Source organism: Morone saxatilis, unplaced genomic scaffold, assembly GCF_004916995.1.
Source record: "Morone saxatilis isolate NCDOM2014 unplaced genomic scaffold, NCSU_SB_2.0 Contig23, whole genome shotgun sequence".
NCBI classification, from domain to species: Eukaryota; Metazoa; Chordata; class Actinopteri; family Moronidae; genus Morone; species Morone saxatilis.
This window is the reverse complement of record NW_023339796.1, coordinates 13680629-13699844: the sequence shown is the minus strand read 5'-3', so window position 1 is coordinate 13699844 and position 19216 is coordinate 13680629. Positions and strand designations below refer to the sequence as shown.

General features: G+C 42.1%; 1 protein-coding gene across 4 annotated transcripts; it reads right to left on the bottom strand.

Moving 5' to 3' along the window:
• Positions 1-8017: 8017 nt before the first annotated feature.
• On the bottom strand, positions 8018-17637 carry acsl3b (acyl-CoA synthetase long chain family member 3b). Of its 4 annotated transcripts, none has more exons than XM_035671380.1 (15): positions 17425-17637; positions 14591-15067; positions 13760-13937; positions 13556-13665; positions 13269-13407; positions 11145-11295; positions 10814-10937; positions 10428-10499; positions 10112-10251; positions 9599-9771; positions 9403-9477; positions 9133-9324; positions 8930-9044; positions 8611-8768; positions 8018-8388 (listed from the first exon to the last, which is right to left on the bottom strand). In XM_035671380.1, the coding sequence occupies exons 2-15, from the start codon at positions 14939-14941 to the stop codon at positions 8231-8233; spliced, it is 2136 nt and encodes a 711-aa protein (XP_035527273.1). In that variant the 5' UTR covers positions 14942-15067; positions 17425-17637; the 3' UTR covers positions 8018-8230. The 4 variants fall into 4 exon arrangements, with proteins under 4 accessions (XP_035527273.1, XP_035527274.1, XP_035527275.1 ...); XM_035671381.1 differs by having other exon boundaries at positions 17437-17637; XM_035671382.1 differs by lacking the exon at positions 17425-17637 and adding an exon at positions 17293-17423.
• Between the last annotated feature and the right edge of the window lie 1579 nt (positions 17638-19216).

The window sequence follows — 19216 nt, the reverse complement described above, 5'->3', positions numbered from 1 at the left end:
CAATGTTGTTACATCAACTCATTAAAAAGAAAAGATATGATGATGACTATCAAAGACAAAGAAAGGCGACAAGGCCGCATTTGGTCGTTCTACCCCCGCTCCTTTGTTTGTTTTCATCCTCCTCCTCACTTCTTCACCCCCCCATCACCCAATACTGAGGCAGGGAGAGAATGGCACGCCTGTTGTCATGGCTTGCCTTCTTTTCAACCAATGTCTCCATGGTGACGCTGCCTCACAGTCTTTCATCTGCTTCCACCTTTATCTCTTCCCACAGGTTGGTATCCTCCTCTCCTCCATTAGTAGTTTTGTCTCTTAAGGCAGTCATCTTCTCAGGGGCTTGCATTCATTACTTTTCTCCTTAGTTGTACCCATCCAGCTCATCTGTCTCCTTGCAGCAATTAGGCCTACTGTAGTTTAAGGATTGTCCTTGTCTTTAGGAGGAAGGTGGCTTCAGCCAGGAACAGAGACGCAGAGAGAGGTGATTAGAGCTGCAATATGCTGTCTGAGCCATTAGGACAGCGGAGCAGAAATAAGAATAGAAGTCTTGACCAATACAGGGAGGAGAGAAGGAAACTGAAGGAGAGTATGAAAAGAATGACGGTGGAGATTAGAAGCTCAGCCTTTTTGAAAAGGGCACATATACTGCCACAGGAATGCAGCAGAAGTCTTGTAGGAGTGGGCTAAATATCTCTGCATTAATGAGACCGAGTCTCTATCTTCTGCTAATGGCCATCTTTTCATTCCTTCTAAAGTTCGACATTTAGGACATGTGTATTCACTTTCCTGCTGAAAGTTAGCTGTGAAGACAGATACCACTCATATTTCCGTTTGGTAAATATCTCTGTATCCGGAGCCAGCAGCCAGTTCCTTGCTTAGCGTAAAGGCTGGGAGCAGAGGGACACAGCTAATTTAGCTCCGTCCAAAATCCACCTACTGTAGGACCACCTCTAAAGCTCACTAATTAACATTTTATTTCTTGTTTGTTTAGTCCGTACATAGTACATATTTTATCATTTGAACAGACAAACACTGGCTGTGTGGACAGGGCTGCTTACCTTTCTCGCAACCACCATAGTTTCCTCTTCGCACCTGGAAGGGGAGGGTGAAGCAAGGGGGTTCCAATCTGCAACTACATCTCTAGATGCCACAAATCCACACACTGGTGCTTTTTTACACAGCATTGCTATACTAAGCTTAGCTAACTAGCTGCTGGCCCCAGCTAGCTATTGAGTGTACAAAGTGTCAGTGCACTTTAAGCTTTAATCCAATTCAAACTGGTGAGTTATACAAAAGTTCATCCCCAAACAGTCGTCATGAATGGGGAAATTAGCTATAGAGACCAAAACCGTGTTTTTGTACCAGGCAGTAGAGTTTATTTGTGCTGTAAAGTTGGGGCATTTTAATATGGGGCCTTATAGAGATTGGTCGTCACAAGAAAGCAAGTAAGCATATTTCCCACAATGTCAAACTACTTTTCTATACAGTGGCTGATAAATACATGCATCTCCTTTGGACATTTTGTGCTTTTATTAGATTAGTCAGTGGATATTTGATATTTGAAAAGAAGGGAGAAATAGATTGGGAATGACATGCAAACAAAGATGGCCAGCCAAACAGGGGAACCAGGGACGGTTTGAGGTTGGAGCTTGAACCTCTGGGGCACCATGCTTTGCAATTTGTCGTGAAAGTTCCTCTCCTGAGCAACATTTTTACATCCCAGCTAACTTTTCTACATTAAAGCCACTATTTCAGTCACATCTTTCCTCCACCGTCACATACCTGATTCTCTCTCATCGTATCAGCAACCATTCCCCCAATTTGTGGCACAATTATTTCTTTCCCAAACTTAACTTCAGTCTCAGCTCCTTTCCCCCTCCATGCCTCCCACTAACCTGTTACTCTTTTCACTCATTATTATTACCGTCCACCCCTCCTGCTTTTTTCACCCTGTACATATTATTGGCTTCGAGTGTTCACCTTGGTGTTCTGACTCATCCCTTTTCAACAAACCGACATTGTGCTTGTGTATGTATGTGCCCTCCCCCACTGTGCATGTGCATATGAGCGCGCGCGTGCACAGGTTATGGTAGTGTCTGTGGTAAGGGATGCAGCGTGACGCACTGGCTGACGTCATCAAAGGCAGAGGCAGGATGTGGTTTTTTTATGAAGAAATCTTCACCTGTCAATGAAGAGAGCAGAATAAGAAACAGAAAGCCACCATGTAGGGAAATTACACTTTGTCAAAACTGAGGGGTCTGTATGTAAGGCATGAAGTTCAGTCACATTTATTAATGTCATTATACAAACAGCCACTGAATATACCAGCACATATTTACAGCACAAATTATTATAATTACATGTGAAGCTCCAGATAGTCTCTTTTGCCTCTGTAATTGGATCTTGGTCTTTTTTTGCGTCCCTAATTGGTTGTGCATGTAACACCCTTATGTGTTTCGATCACTTGAGATGTACAGTGTCTAGGCAACCGTGGTGATTTTTATGTCCATTAAAGTCTGCCACCTTTCCCTGTCCCCTTCTGCATGACTCCATCTGGCCAGTGTCTAAATGCGAGGCTGCAGGGATGTGTGCAAAAAGTGTGTGTTTGCAAGTGTGAGTCAGTAAACGTGTAATTATGTTGGTCACATATCAGCTCAAACAAAGATACTGTAGATTTGTTATCCAAAACCCAATATGTCCAATTCTTATGTCCGCCCACATGTTCTGTGTTAACAAGCAGTTGTCTCTGCAGTGTGGCACGCCCAGCAAGACTGTTGTGTATGTGAGTTTTTTTCAATATGCTCTTTCTCATGCCAATGCTGTTCTATTTTTGTCTCCCATCCTCTTCTTCACAGTTCATCCTCTCATCTTTCCATTATGCTCAGTCTCATTCATCCACCCCTCCCTCCTCTCCTCCACTTTGCCTGTTTTTCAACCTCCTTCTCTGCTTTTGTCCCTCCCACCATCCCTCTCTCTTTCCCTTTTCCTCCCCCTTTTCTTTTCTGGAGCTTTATCTCTGCGGTCTCTGTCTCTCCCTCCACCACTCCCTGTCGGCGGTGTGATGATGCTGTCCTGGCCGCCTCCCAAACCGTTTGCCCCCTTCGCTCCTCCGCCCCCACATCTCCCTCCCTCCCTCCTGATGCTATAAATACCCAGCATCGGTGAGTCATCGCTGAGACATATCGGTTGCCTCTCCCTCTGCTTCTCCATCCTTACACACAGCATCCACCCCACCCTTCCCCACTCTTCTCCTATCTTCCCCCTCGTGTCTCGCTCTCTCCCTCTCTGCTCAAGCTCATTGCCAGACCTCACACGTTTTCCCACCTCCACTTTGGCCCTCGCGTCATGATGCCCCAGCTGAGCTAAGCCGGGGCCCGTGCCTTGCATGGTGCAGCCTGTGTTACTGAGCTGCAGCCAAAGGTCATTCTGACACTTCATGACCAAAAACAAAATCAGCAGGAGTGCGCACAATATGGGAGACACAGTCAACCAAAAAGTAGAGCATCACATTCACTAACTTTCCAATTAGATGATGAGGAAATGTGGCCAATGCTTTCTCCGTAAATGCCCCCAAAGTAACTTCAAAGTCAGATGAAACATGTTTTCCTCTTTAACATCAAATAACAAGAAATATATTCTGTATCTGCTTGTTCCAGTGATTAATTGCTGCTATCTCACATTTAAATGGAGTGAAAGACTGAAATCCAAAATTGCCTTAGTACATCAAAAGAAAAATGTCTCATTTATATATATTGGTGTTTTTTCTCTATATATATATATATATATATATCTATCTATATATATATATAGTATATAACTGCTGGGCATTTTGCTTTTATGTACTAAGGCAATTTTGGTTTCGTCTTTCACTCATTTAAGGTGAGATAGCAGCACCTCATATCTCTAACTGTACTTTGCTGTGTCTTATATATCATTTCAACAGTCCAACGTCATATGTGAGTCCCAGTCCTCCCTGTACCACCATCTTTCAGCCTCAGATGTAATTATTCTCAGTTTTCTCCAGCCACCACCCACCTCTCCAGAGTTATGAGGCAGCTCCGGTTCAGCTCCGCTCATCCTTGGGTAAACTCCAACATGGCTTATTGGCTCACACTGGAGTGTGCACACACTGATAAAAGTTTTTTTTTTGCGCACTTCTGAGTCATAAGTAGACAGGAAGAAGAAGCAAGCAAGGGAGACAGAGAGAGAGAGTAGGAGATATAAAAAAGTTGGAATAAAGTGTCAGAGAGCAATGAGAAGGCAAGCAAAGAAACACATACACACACACACACACACACACAAACCACATTCATACAATAGGGAAGATGTCCTTCACAGTTCCCTGCTGCTTGGTGCCGTTGTTGTTGTTGTCTTTGTGGTAGAGACACTCCGTGTGTATGTGTGTGTGTGTGTGTGTGTGTGTGTGTGTCTGCGTCAGAATCAGTGGGCTAATGAAGGGAGCATTATGCCTCTGACGCACTCTCCAGTCCCATAGGGTTGGATGGAGGGAATACAGACGAGAGGAGGGGTTAGAAGAATCACTCATCTCTCTGTGGTCTTGTAGCTACTGTTTTATTTTAAATGAAATGCAAAAGCAGTGCAGGCGGAACCACCATGCAGGATTTTAACCACCCATGTTTTCTTTTTTTTATGTGAGTGGTTTGTTAAAGATCCAGTACTAAGCTCAATGTAATGTGTGTTATAGCTTCATATGCATTCTGAAGCTTTCCAAATTTCAATATTTTGTCTTCTATGATAGTAAACTAACTTTTGGACCTCGGTCCGACAAAAAAAGGTAATTTAAATATGTCAGCTTAGGCTCTGGGAAACTGTGATGGCTGTGTTTCACTATTGAAAAATCTGTAGATTAATTCATAATGAACATCTACAGCTGGAACTAAACACTGGTGTAAATCAGGGCCTAATATCTGAGATGAATCGATCCTCTTTATCCTAAGAAGTGTGTAAGTGTGTAAGTGTGTTAAAATGCTGGACCCAGGTTTATTCAAATACGTATGGCAGCAGGATAGCAGGTGTACGCGGAAGGAGCAGTGAGCTGAGCTTGTTCCTTTTAATAAATGAATCGATTGCACGTCTTTGACTCAGCGTTGTTGTGAAAAATACTGAAAGGAAAAGAAAATCCTTTGTTTACTAGCTCTGATTGAAGGTTGACTCCCAGAACTGCATGTTCCATTTGCATCGACGCACCACACAGTCTCTCACAGACCACATTCGCTCAAGCACACACACACGCACTGACATCACTGGCCTTCGTTGCCATAGAAACTCTGGTTTCAGGATGATTCTAATCAAGCTGCTGATTGTATCAGTCACACATTGTGCCTTACAGATTTGCATTCAGGTGTTAAGCACGCACCGACACACCTCTAAAAAACACACAAAGCAGCAGTGACAGTAATTACAACACAAACTTTTTTATTTCATTACATATTTTTCAAGGCCAAATCACAAATAAATAAAGGAAGGAGACACTTGCAATAACCTGACTTGCTGGGTCATTTAACCACACAAAACAAGGAGGAGATCCCCCCCCAAAAAATGGTCAGTAACAAAGATTATTAAATATGTTAGTAGGATACTTTACAACTGTACAATTATTGGTAGATTGAATGTAGTTTGATCACTGATCCCCTCCTCTCTCAATTTATTTACAACACAAGCAAAAAACAACAACAGCGGAGGTAAAAATTCATCTTCGTACCAACCGCTGTCTTTGCCTCGCCATTGGATGTACAAATGGGTGTATTAGGACATGGGCATGTGTGCTATCAACAAAAACCCAGGGAGCGTTTCACATTCTTAAGACCCCTGAAGACAGCTCATGTGTGTCAGAAGGCAACTAGCCGCCTCTAGCCAGGCAGAGGAAAAGCAGCAAAACAGCACATTAAGCTACTGACTTTCCACTGAAATGTCAGGAGAGACACGTTATAAAAAAAACAGGGAGGAATGAGTTCCCACCTCGTCATGACGGCGTTTGTCAAATTTGTACATGCTAAAATAACCCCCTTCTGCGTTGAGCCAGTAGACATATGATAAAAGTAGTTAGAGTGAGTGCCTGTACCTGTTCAATGCTAAATGTCTTCAGTTAATGCAAAGCAGGATTTTTGCATTCCGAGAGGTCAGCTGTGGGACAGATGTTGCCCTTACAAAGGACCACTGACCAAACATTATTTCATCTTCTGCCCATTGAGAGAAGAAATAAAGACTGAAGTAAGAGTGTCCATACAGAGAATATCCCCACCAATCTGAAAGCCTACAGTAATAAATGTATATAATGTTGTACAAGAGTTTAAATAAATGGCAGTTGACCTTTTTATATACATTGCACATACAGTATCACACACATAAACCAAATTGAAGACACAGAAATGTTACTAGCACTCTATGAGGTCAAGTGAGCTTTTGCTATATTACTCACTATTAAATAAGGAGTTGTGGTCATAAGTTTTTCTCTCAAATGCGAATTCAAGCGCTTGGGTACAGTTGCACGCTTTTCATCATGCAATTTCTACAATGCCAAATATGAGATTTTTTCACTTTACAGTCTTATTAAAAAGGACATTACATTGTTTAGCACAGTACGTTCAAGTGGGCTACGTCTAGACTTCCCTGTCAGTGTCTCTCTACGATCCTCTTCTTTATTCCTATGCTGATGTTCCTACAAGTCTTCTAATATGCACTGAAGTGGACAGGCCTAAACATTCATACACTATGGAGGGGCTTCTGTATGTGCGTTTTTCCTTCCTACATACTTTTTAAAATTTGTGTATAAATATTGCACATTCATTTTATATTTCATATTTAGAAGTAAAAAAAGGTAACAGCAGCTATGTAATCGTAACCTATGGCAAAAAAAGGATAACATGTACAATAACCGGGAGGAATAAACAACTGAAGGCTAACTATTTTCCTACAGGCTACGTTCCCTTGGAGACGTCCATGCAATGCATTGGTCATGACTGGAGGAATACGTGGCAGATGTGGTAGGGCTACGGTATGTCAACGGACCAACAGAATAACCAATAAGACACAGGTTGGGAGGCATCCAGGGGCTGCTAAGACATTGAAAACAGTTTTAGAGCTTGGGGGGGGGGGCGGGGTAATGAGCAGGAATGGAAAAAATTCTCAATGGTTGCCTTTTACAATTGATGTCTGACCCTGCTGCAAAGGCCGAAAGCAGAAGGGACTGAAGACTTCTACTTGTCAAGTCAGTAAACACACACTCAAAAAGTACAAACTTTGGAACACATTGGAATGGCAAATAAGGGGAGATATAGACAAAAAAAAAAAGCTAGTAAACAAAGTTCATTAAATATAATTAGCGTAAACAAATTGGCAATAAAAAAACAGGAGGATAAAAGAAATAAAAACCCTCAGAATAATGCACCCATAAAATAACAGTGAAAAAAAAAAAGTTTCTTTTAATAATGCTCAATCTCTCATGGCCACCAAATCCTTACACACACAAAAAACACTCATCAAATTGGTTTCAAAGCCATAAGCTAAAACATGGAGGAAACATAGCACCCATTTAAAAAACCCCAAAATAAACATCAATTAAAAAGATTTAATGATATCCCTGCAATAGATTCCACCTGAATGTTACTTAAAGCCCAGGCGGGATCCCTCTATCGGGCTCATGCGACCCCATTCCCTGCCAGGTAATCTGCACTGCCAGTCCAAGACCTATAGCTAACTGGTGGAAGGGGCAGGGGGTAGAGAAGGAAGAAGCAACAGAGAGGGTGCGCTGACACTGATCCGATACAATCGGCCCTGAACTTTTGTTTCACTTCGAGTCATGCAGACGTCTGACTCCGGTGTGCCGCCTCGGTTGTCATAGCAACTTAAAAGGCAAGATCAGTCAAGGATGAGCGCGATTGCGTTGCACGTGGCCCGTTCTGGTGGGTTTCAGTAGTCTGTGTGGGACCTTTCTGCCTTCTGTCTTGAAAGAGAGCATTAGCGTGGATTCAGTTTTGTTTTTTTCTCCCTCACCCCCTCCCCTCCCTCTGTTGATCGAAGCTGGTCGCAGGGAAGCCGAGGAGGTGGTGCATGAGGCGCTTTATGTGTCTGTACTAATGTGTGTGAGTGTTAACGTTATCTTAAGTTGAACTCCTCTGCAAGTAGCCCTGGTAGTGGCTTCTGAGCTCCTTGTGTATGTGTGCAAGTATACATGTGTATGTGTTTCCGTGTTGTTTTGGAGTGTGTCTGTGGGTTATTTTCCACCGTACATCCTCTCAATGTCTTCCTGGTAGTGTGTTTTAAGCTCCTTGCGTTTTAGTTTGAATGCGTCAGTGACCAAGCCAGTTTCTGGTGTCCAGGCCTCAGCACTCAGACGAATCTTCTTGGGGATCTCAAATCGCTCCAGTTTTCCTAGTTGGAGGGGGAGGGGAGCAGATTCACAAGTCAGAGTGACAGATACAGTGAAGTACAAGTGCAAGTGTAGCACAAGGCAGACACTATCGCACCAAATCTGAGCTGATAATGTGACAAAGAGTGTACCACTAGTTGCACAACTTTAATCAGATTTTCTCTGAGTGCATAAGCAGGGCTGAATATAAGTGAGGGAGACAGAAAAGCATTTGTCCCCCCTACCTGATATAGCAGCCTCAGTGATGATGCGGAGGACCTCTTTCTCCATCTGGGGGTTGTTGCAGATCTCCTCCATTGTGCCCCTCACCTGCATCTGCTCTGCCACCGCCATTAGCTGCTTGTGGTTAGGCACCACAAAGCTGATCACGTACGACTGGTCACTAAAAAAAGGATCACAAGTTTAGTTCATTCACCATTAAGGAGTGAGAAATGAAGCTATAGCTAAAGACACCGTCTGGAATTTTAATGTGAATTAAAAAAAAATAACTTCGCTAATAGTCTGGAGGAAACCGATTCAGAGGAAGTGTGTAGAGGATTATACCTGTTGGCGTAGGCACAGATGTTGTCTATGAGTGAGCAGTTCTTCAGAACAGCCTCCACTTTTCCTAGAGAGACGTACTCGCCTGCCTGCAATTTCACCAGGTCCTTCTTACGGTCTATTGAAAGAGAACACAAGTCACAATCCCAATACATGTACCACTTGTACCACAACCACACACGCACACTGGTTGGTGGCTCTCTTACCAATGATCTTGAGGCATCCGTCAGGGTGGAACTCTCCGATGTCTCCGGTGCAGAACCATCGCTGGCCGTTCCCATCCACAAAAAAGTCATCGCGGTTCTTGGTTTCATTTTTGTAGTAACCCATCGTCACGTTGGGACCGCCAATCAAAATTTCCCCCCTTGGGTTGGGTTTGTCTGTGCTGTAGTAACCACCTAGAGGAGCACAAACCTGATTAGATACAAAATATCAATGCGCTGGCTCGCCTTCTCTAAAGCTGCCACTTGACTCACCCTCCTCCCAGTCCTTCAGTGTGATCTCAGAGCAAACCAGTGGAGCACCAACCCGTCCTGTGCTGTAGTCCCACACTGAAAAAACACCAGCAAAAAAGTCATGACGTAGCATTGGCAAATAACTACATTAAATTAAATTCTTTACATTTGCTCCTTTACCACATAGGGTAGAAAAAACAACCGCTCTCTCTCTTACTCTCACTGATGGTGCCAGCTCCACAGGTCTCTGTCAGGCCGTAGCCCTGGCCCACAGGGCAGCACAGGCAGATGTTCATGAAGCGCTGTGTGGCAGCCGAGAGTGGAGCCCCGCCAGAAAGCAGCACCCGCGTGTTGCCTCCCAAGAGTGCACGCACCCTTTTGAACACCAGACTGAGGGGGAGGAAGAGGACAAAAATGAAAAACAGACAGCAGAATAAGTAATTTAGACCATTCCAGAGTTAGGAATAAATCTACATTGCATCTAGATATTGACTTTGCTGTAGAACTACTTACACGAATCAGTGCTATACAATGATTCACATATGTTAGAGAACCATTCCCCTTTGTAAGGGACACAGTGTTAACAAGTATTGGCTCTAGGTTATGATTAGCCATGTTCTAGCAGAGGTTAATGTGTGCTCAAGTATCACAGGGGAAGCAAATGTCAACCGAACGGGCTTCGCTGTACTCTGCTCATGTACTGTATGTATGAATATGATATGTGTATTACCTGTCACAGAGAGGTGTGCTGTAGCCCCTGGAGATCTGCTCCATCTTGTAGTTGTAAGCCAGCACAAAGAGCGTCTTCTGGAATTTGCTCATCTCCTCCACTTTGGTCATCACATTCTTGTAGATTCGATCCATGATCTCCTGCACGCATCAGGTGGGAAAAAAACTCAGTTAACACTGACATTTTAAGTCCATATGCCCATATGGCTGTTATTTGTTATTCATGCTATTTGTTTATTTCAAGGTCTGACTGTAGTATGATAAATGACATTAGTTAAATTGGATTGATGGGCTTGTGCAGAGACACAAACACTTACTGGTACAGCAGCCATGAGAGTAGGTTTCAGCACGCTAGTATCCCCTTTACTGCCCTTCTTTATCTTGGTGGACTGTGAAAATGAAACAAAACAATTGCTTAGCTGGAGGGTTCAAGTCTTAGTAATATCTGTAATGCATCCAGGAGAAAATTAATTAACGCATTTTACATTGTAATTAATTTACATTCATTACAGCTGGTGTCGCTAATTTTCCAGGTGACATTAAACCATTGCAGAAGAAGCAGGTACAAGATTTTCTTTTCCTTCCACTGAGTTTTTTGTTATGCACAAATTGAAAATGTACAGAAAACAGGTGGATGGAAACCGATCTACAGACAGCAACAAAACCCTGCCAACGCTGTACGATTGTGCTTTTATACACTGACCTGGTCGGCTAGAGTCTGAGGGGAGGAGTAGCCGATGCGACAGCCATGTGAGATGCACACCAGTTCAGCGCTGAGCTCTAAAACGTGAGCCAACGGCAGGTAGCCAATGTAGGTGTCTGTTTCACTGCCGGCACAAAAATAACAGCTGGTTAATTTCCACAATAGACAAAGAAGAGAACAAAGGGAAATGACAAAGAGCGCAAAGGGTAACTGAGTGTCTGAGGAAAGCAGTGCGGAGAGGAGGAAGAGCACGAGCCGGAGAGTTGCACAACACAAGACAAAGAGGACAGGAAGTGTCAGAGAAATAGCCGTAAATCTGTGTTTGGCATACTTGAGGTTTGGAATCCGCTCAGCCATGCCAGTGATTCCAGCAATGATGTTGCCATGGGAGATCATGACACCCTTGGGGATGCCTGTGGAGCCGCTGGTGTACATGATGACGGCGATGTCCGAGGGCTCTGGCTGTCTGCGGTCTACTGCCACTGCAGAGACAGACGGGTGGTGTTTAGAGAGGAAATGGATCGCACAACAATATAAATATCTTCATTAGTTGTAAAAATGAGTTATTAGGAGGACACTTTTTCTCATTAAAATACAGAAACATACAGTTAAAATAAGTTGCTGCTTTTCAAACATCTGTACTGTATGATGTGAGAGGGTCCGCATATTTTACTGTAGGGCTGAAACTAATGAATGATTTCATTATCAATTGAGCTATTGATTATTTTCTTAATTAATTTAATCCATAAAAAAGTGAAGATGCTTGTTTGGCTCAACCAACCATGCAACAGCCAAAGCTATCTAATTTACAATTATACAAAAAAGATAAAAATCAAGTGATCAAATGATTACCCCATTTGATCACTTGATTTTCAAATATGTTGCTGGTTATTTCTCTCATCTTTTATATATAGATATATATATCTATCTCTCTCTCTCTCTCTCTCTCTCTCTCCTCTCTATATATTAGTATATATCCGTATATAATCTATAATATCTTATATCTTATATTATCTTATATATATTATCTATATTATATCTAATAATATCTATATAATTTATATATAGGCTAATATCTATATAATCTTATATGAGCTATTATATAATAATCTAATATATATATATAATAGTATACTATATAATAATATATAATATCTTATCTATATCTATATATATATATCTATCTATAATCTATCTATATCTATCTATTTAATATATCTATCTATATATTATATATATAAGTTATATATTAATAATATAGATATAGTATATCTATTAAATATATCTATTATCCTATATACTTCTATATCTACGATAGTATTCATAATCTTTATTATTTATTATCTCTATCTATACTCTCTATATATCTATATCTATAATGATACTATGATATCTATATCGTATACTTATATATCTATATCTATATATATATTATATCGATATCCTATATATAGCGTATATATATATCTAATATCTATATTATAAATAGTCTATATAATATATCTATATATATCTATAATCTATATATATATCTATAATATAACCTAAATATAATCAATATATCTATATCTATATCTATATAATCTATCTATCTATATCTATATCTCTCTATCTATATACTATTAATCTCTCTACTCTATATCTATCTATCTATCTATCTTCTACTTATCTATCTATCTATCTTATCATAATCTATCTATCTACTTCTTATATCTATATACTATCTATATATCTATATAATATATATCTTATATATCATATACTATTATATATCTACTATATATATACTCTATATATAAAGATATATAAGGAATAGATATAATATAAGATATAGATATATCAGTATTATCCTATCTATATCGTATATATCATTTTCTATATATCTATCTATCTATATCTATCTATCTATTATCTATCTGATTTATATCTATCTATATCTATATCATATCTATACTCTGAACCCCCTATCTATCACTATTATATAAAGCTTATAACTCAATCATTGATTCCCTCTTTCAATGAATCTTACTGCATACAAGGTTCAGATTATTTTATATATCGTTTTCTATGTGATTGTGAAGGAAATTTGGCTGCAACTATTTTTAGTTATTAAAGTTAATATTTTACATGTATATTGTGTGTTCCATTTGAAGATTTTAAAATATGTTATTTTCTTTATCAAATACTGTAAGTAAATTATAGTGTAGTGAATTGATAGTCGTAGCACAAACAATTTCTGTTTCTCCTCATTTTCCTGAAAAGTCGACTAATGTCATTGTGACATTGTGGCGTTTGGCGAGTTTGATTCGACCTCCTGCTTCAGCCTCTGTCAGGCACAGCACATCACTCCAATCACACATCAGGGTGTTGGCTTTGTATTAAGCCTCAATCAGTGTACTTCCATTTCCCCTGACAAAATTAGAAACCTTTTTAATCATATTGCACGAACACTCACTATTGTTAGGTTTGGATCCCATCTCCTTCACGGCGTCCATGCTGTAGATCATAATGCCTCTGGGGATGTTGGGCCAGCTCGTGGGTTTACTGTCGACTACGATGACATACTGCAGCCTCGGCACGTCACACAGTATGGCCTGTGACGTAGATGTAGAAGGGAGGGAGATGGGCCCGTGAGAGGAAAAAGTAATAATGCAAATAAAGGTGAGCTTCCTAGCGAGTACTAATGTTACACACAATAAACAACCTGTAATTCAGTGACATATTAAAGTTCAGAGCGGGTACCTTGAGGCGGCTCTGAAGCAGGTCTTTGCTTGTGACGATGTGCGTGACCTCGGTCTCGTTCAGACCGTGGGAGATGGCCGTGGGTCCGAGAGTGGAGTACAGGGTCACGACTGTCAAATTCAAACGCAGTTAAGATGGTCAGTCGTTGCTTTGCTGCGGCTCCAAAATTGTCTGAATGCACGTGCGTGTCTGTGTGTCACTCACGTGGGAAATTGTACATGAAGCAGGCTTGTGCTGCCACGATCCACTCTGCTCTGGTCTCACAGAAGATGGCGATGTTACACTGGGGCCTCTGGCCGAGAGCTGCCAGGCCGCTGCCGAAGCACTTTGCCGCATGATAAGCTTCCTCGTAGGACAGCCAGTTATAGTTCCCTAGAATTACCTGCACGCGACATGCAAAAGGAGCATGCAATATTCAGGATTATTTCCACATTCTGCACCGAACATGAAACCTGATGCATGTGCATACATTCTACAGTTGCTTCAGAGCCCGTTTTCAGATGCAGTTTTAGTCAATAATAAATATGAACAAAATGCTTAAATGATTTTAGGAACCTTACACCCACATTATCCATGTTGATGGAATCAATATGAGCGCTGTTCTGTATTAGAATATAACATGGGCAACATGCAATATTCTGACATGGTTGAATCTGAAGGAGGTCTGATGTTACCAGTCATACAACACCATCCCTCATAAGCAGTCAGTTAGCGCCATCTAGAGGGCTTTTGTCACCATGCAGGTGTTAATGAGTAGACTCTGCTGTGAGACAAAGGACCAGTAACACTCTTCCACCCACATTCCTCACACTGTGCACAGTGGTAGACTGTGCAGTCAGCCTCACAGACATGCCAACTTCCTGTAATCCCACAGATTAACCTGAAACTTTATACAGTTCTAAACCTGAATGTGACGATCGTTACCACCCACTGACTGTATCCTTGCTCCCGACAACAGACTGAAACATTGAATAGATTAATGAAACAAGGTGATACACTGTCTGTTGCATGTGTGCGAGGGTCAGTGTCTCTCACCTTCTTGAAGACCTTGCCATTAGGCTGGAGCTCATCCTCCTCACTGAGCACCTCCCTGGTGCCCAGACAGTCTCTCTGCGGAAACCTCACTGCAGCATATTCAAACATTTTGTCCAGGGTGTCCACACCGGGGTGCTGCCATGCCACCAGCTTGTCTTGGTTGTTGATGGCTCTGTAAGGCCCTGCTGGGTGTCTACTCACTGAGCGTGCCTTGATCCGGCGAGCCCGCTCCAAGTTGCTGCCAGCTCCGGAGAAGAAGTACCATGGTATGAAGGTGATGACAGAGTAGACCCAAACCACAGAGCGAAAGACCTGCAGAAGCAGGGGATTCATATCCTCCTTCAACTTCATCTTGGAGGATCAAGTCAATGCTGGAGGTGAACCAGAAGCAGCGTCACTGCTCCTTAAATATTTTGACTTTCCTCTGAGCCTGAAGGTTGCAGGCGGTGGTTCCTTTGTGCAGCAAGACAGCCAGACCTGCAAGACAGACAGACAACTTACATTTTTAGAAGTATAGTCTGGAATAAAGACGCATCAGCACATTTAAAAAGCACTTAACATTGTCAAGATTTAAGATTTATTCCTCCTCCATGAGAAGTTTGATGTTTTTCCTGTTTTTCATTTGCTGTTGTTGTTGTTAGTCTGTTATTTTTTATACAATTTGTAGACAAAGTTAATACTAACTTTCTAATACATGCGGCTGAATCAAGCAGCAGTTGCACTGAAGCCAAGAAAACATTGCATCACCAATTTCTGGAAACACCGTCTCTTCCTCACCCTTAGTTTGCAACATATATCACGAGGTATAATAACGTCTGACACTACGGTATCATACCATGTGCTCTACTCGTTACTGCTCTCACTTGTTTGGCTGTACTACAAAAACTTTTGGATCAACTCCGACCGTCTCCTGGAGAGCTGAGCTATTTGCAGTGTATCTTAGGGCCAGAGGGTAATTTGCATTGAGGCCCTGTAGCCACTGAGCCCGAGCACGATAGAAGTAGCGGCAGTGACTCATTCTGCAGCTTAGAAGGAGAAGTCCACTGGTCACATGGGAGGTTAGCATAACCTGGCCAGCTAATGTAACAGCACTGAGAAGAATGTAACACTGACCGATCATGAGGTGGGCTGGTCCTCGCCTTATGCAAACACAAGCTACAATATTGGTGAGTGTTAAGAGCCAACTAGGGCTTCCCAGTACTGGTCACCTGCACTGCCCCACCCTCTTGTGCTCCAGTGGCCATGGTTCTGGTGAGTGCAGCAAATATTCCAGCCACTTGCCTATTTTCCCAGCATTTGGCTGGTGGCTAATTGTGTGCCCTGCATCAGAGCTAAAACACAATTATTTGAAAGTGAGTGCATGGGTACGTCTATCCATATGCGTTATCAGACTTTATCTAGGGCTGCTACGTGAAATAGGCCAATTCAGTTCCTCTCTGTAATTTGAGCGTAGGGTTTTATAGGAATGCAAATTGTCTCAGCTCCAACTAGAACAGCGGCTGGCTTTACTTTCATTCATCTAAAGACATGCTGCATAAACCGATTGAGCAATTACAGTTGGAGGGTGAACATGTCCCACCTGTTTTGCAGAAACTCACATACCACAACCAACTGACACACGTCTACTGTATTTGGGTTGAGCAAATGCACGAAGAAGGCACAGGCACGACAGAGGGTGAACGCTCACTGGGTGGCACTTGTAATACAGGTATAGTCAGTATGCACTTCACTTTAAATAAAACGAACCAAGAACAATTTTAACGACAATGTGACACGTTATCAAACCAACAAAAGGCTCACTTGGAGAGAAATCAATACGCATGGAACACACAAACCCACGCGTTAACAGATGCATAAGGATTTGCTATGTAAAGCGCAGTGTTAAACAATGGATTAAACCCAGCTTTCTGCAACCAGTGCAATACTACTGTACCTACAGAACTATGTGCAAACAGGCAAGTTTACTCAATTGTAACCCAAGGGCAGGAATTTGAGCAAACACACTACAGACACACACCTCAAATTAAAACAGCATTTCAGTGAGCACTGAAGCTTTCAGCCTTACTCACCACACCAGAGTGATCTAGCTCTTATTTGATACTAAATCTATTTGATCTACAGCGCCAGTACCCGAGGGAGCATCAGGATATAGCATGATGCTTCATTACAACCTCTCTCTCTATATGATTTGAATCTAGTCAACATTTCACACATTCCCATCTTCTTATTCCCAAGGTTAAGATAATGCGTCATCTTTTATGTACCCCAGGTCGTATATTCTTCTCTAACCCATTTACTGGACTGTTATCTCCTCTGTGCTTCAGGTCTCTCTTTAAGTGGAGCCACAGAAACGATCCTATCGATCATGTTTTGATTCGTGTGTCGTTAGTTGACATAATCGCCATCAACGTCGGATAAGATCACAACACATTGCTGTGTGATTAGACACAACTCCCCAACCACGTAAGCAGTCAGTTGTCGTTATAATCAGCTCATAGCAGGACACGTCTGGCTCCATGCGGACCGCGTCTGAAGCGATAAAAGGCTAGCGAAGCAGCATCAAGATTAGCGGCTAGCGGACAGCTCAAAGACATGCTAGCAGCTAGCAGCTAGCAGCTAGCATTCATGGTTTCGTCCAACCAGTGCGGCTGCTGTCTGCTCCGCTGCTGGCGTTTGAAACCAGCGCATTCACCAAGACGCACTGAAGGGTCGGACACGGGTTCGTGGCACGTTGGAGGCGATGTGCCGCGCTGTGGAGGAGAACCGGAGGCTAACAAGCAGTCCCTCTTAAACATCTGCAGAGCACACACACACACACAGCGATGCATCCTCACCTCTGTCCTCACCTCTATCCTCACCCGCTCCGCCTGCGTCGCTGCGGGAATGGGCCTTATCCCTCTAACCAAAGCGCGGGCATTACATTGGCATCATCTGTCAACGCTGTGTGTTTGGCTATAAATCACAGGTCCAGGTCTGTCATAAAAAAACGAATCAAAAAAATGAAGTAAAATTGTAAATCTGAGCCCTGCCAGCCCGGAAGCTGTGGAGTGACGTCAGGACAGCTCTCTGTCTGCGATTGGTGCACTGGAGGTGGCGCGTGCTTGGGGCAGCGGGGACGTCAGTGAGGTTACCAGCGGTCATCGTTTGTCGGGAGCGTCAGTTTAAACCCGGGCTGTCGGTTCTTTTGAATGGGTCAGACATGATTCATGATTCGGTCACCACGACCCGGGTCTGACAGGTGTCTCTTTTTAATTCAGTGCTATCGAGTATTTACTGTACTTCACCAAGAAAGAGTGGGACAGACAGAGTGTGTAACGGAGACTTGAAACAGAAACATAAGTGTATAGTAACTTAGATTACTGATTATTTCATATGTCTGTGTGGGACTGCAGACTCAAGTCTCTAGTCTCTGTGGACATGAAACATTGTATTAAAGTCTTATTAGAGAAAAACACCTCAACTCTGAACTTTCCCTTTATTTGTAGACCGAAAGTAAAGTAGCCTCAAGAGTCTGCATTAAGGGGAGAGCAGTGGTTCATACTTTTATATTTATCAGTGTGGTTCTTTTTTTCAGTTACAAAGTGCTTTCTCAGAAACGGAGAGACACCAGAGGATGCTAAATGGAGTGCAAAACACAACTCAGTCATACCAAATTTGTCAAATAAGAGTTAATTTAAATGCTTAAGTATATGTTAAGTATGGTTTTTAAAAAACGACAGCCTTGCAATCAACAAGCTCCAATTGTATTTTGGAAGCAACCACCAGACATGACAGGTGGCGAGATGGTATTTTCCATCCTGTCCTATAAGAAGTCACCCAAATTCTAATATAATCCAAATTTTATCCGACAAAATTCAGTTAGTGTTTATTCAAATGCTATTTATTGAGATGGTACTCAAAGGCCTCTGGACACCCACTAAAAAGACACTAGCCCTTAAAAAGGATGCCATCTTTAAAAACTCTGCTGTCATAAAGTTCATTTTCTACTTGGCTCAAACCCACAGTAATGGTAGCTTTATGTGAGCATGCTAAGTACAAGTTGGAAGTTGAGACAATTCAGTAGTAAGTAAAATGTAGCTGGTTGCACATTTTCCTCATCTTTATGTGGCGAGGCTGAAAGAAAACTAAAGTTACAATGATAAATTAAAAGATGTATTAATTGGAAAAAGAACCAGACAACGCCACCTAGGTTTGAGAGCCTAGGACTCCTAAGAAAACACAGGTTCTTAATTAAAATCAGGAGTGAGCAGAGTTAGAAACCACAAGTCGAATCAACAGTGTACACAAGATTTATTATAATAAAATAGATAAACCCAGCCCAAAGTCTCTCCTGAGGATCCCACAGTCTCTGGATAGCCCCCACTCTCGGACCAGGCCGATGTAGCAGACCCCAACTCTTGGAAATGGTGGACGAGGCCCTCAGTCACTCCAGAGCACATACACAGGTTCCCTTCATCCAGTGGCTCAGTCCTCTCCGCTTGTCGTTGGACTCGCCTACAATCTCTTCCCAGACAGTAGCTGTCCTAACGAAGGAGCAGGAAGCCACAACCTTATGGAGCCAGGACGGTGACTTTAAAATTTGGCATCCAAAATAAAAAAAATAATTGGCATTGAAAACAAAACCAG

Bases quoted from the DNA above. Each gene is read 5' to 3' on its own strand.
- acsl3b (XM_035671380.1), bottom strand. From the start codon at position 14,941: ATGAAGTTGAAGGAGGATATGAATCCCCTGCTTCTGCAGGTCTTTCGC. The intron at 11,296-13,268 runs GTGAGTGTTCGT...CTGTCTCTGCAG, and splicing joins GGGATCCAAACCTAACAATA to TGGCAGTAGACCGCAGACAG. The intron at 10,500-10,813 runs GTCAGTGTATAA...TCATTTTCACAG, and splicing joins CTCAGACTCTAGCCGACCAG to TCCACCAAGATAAAGAAGGG.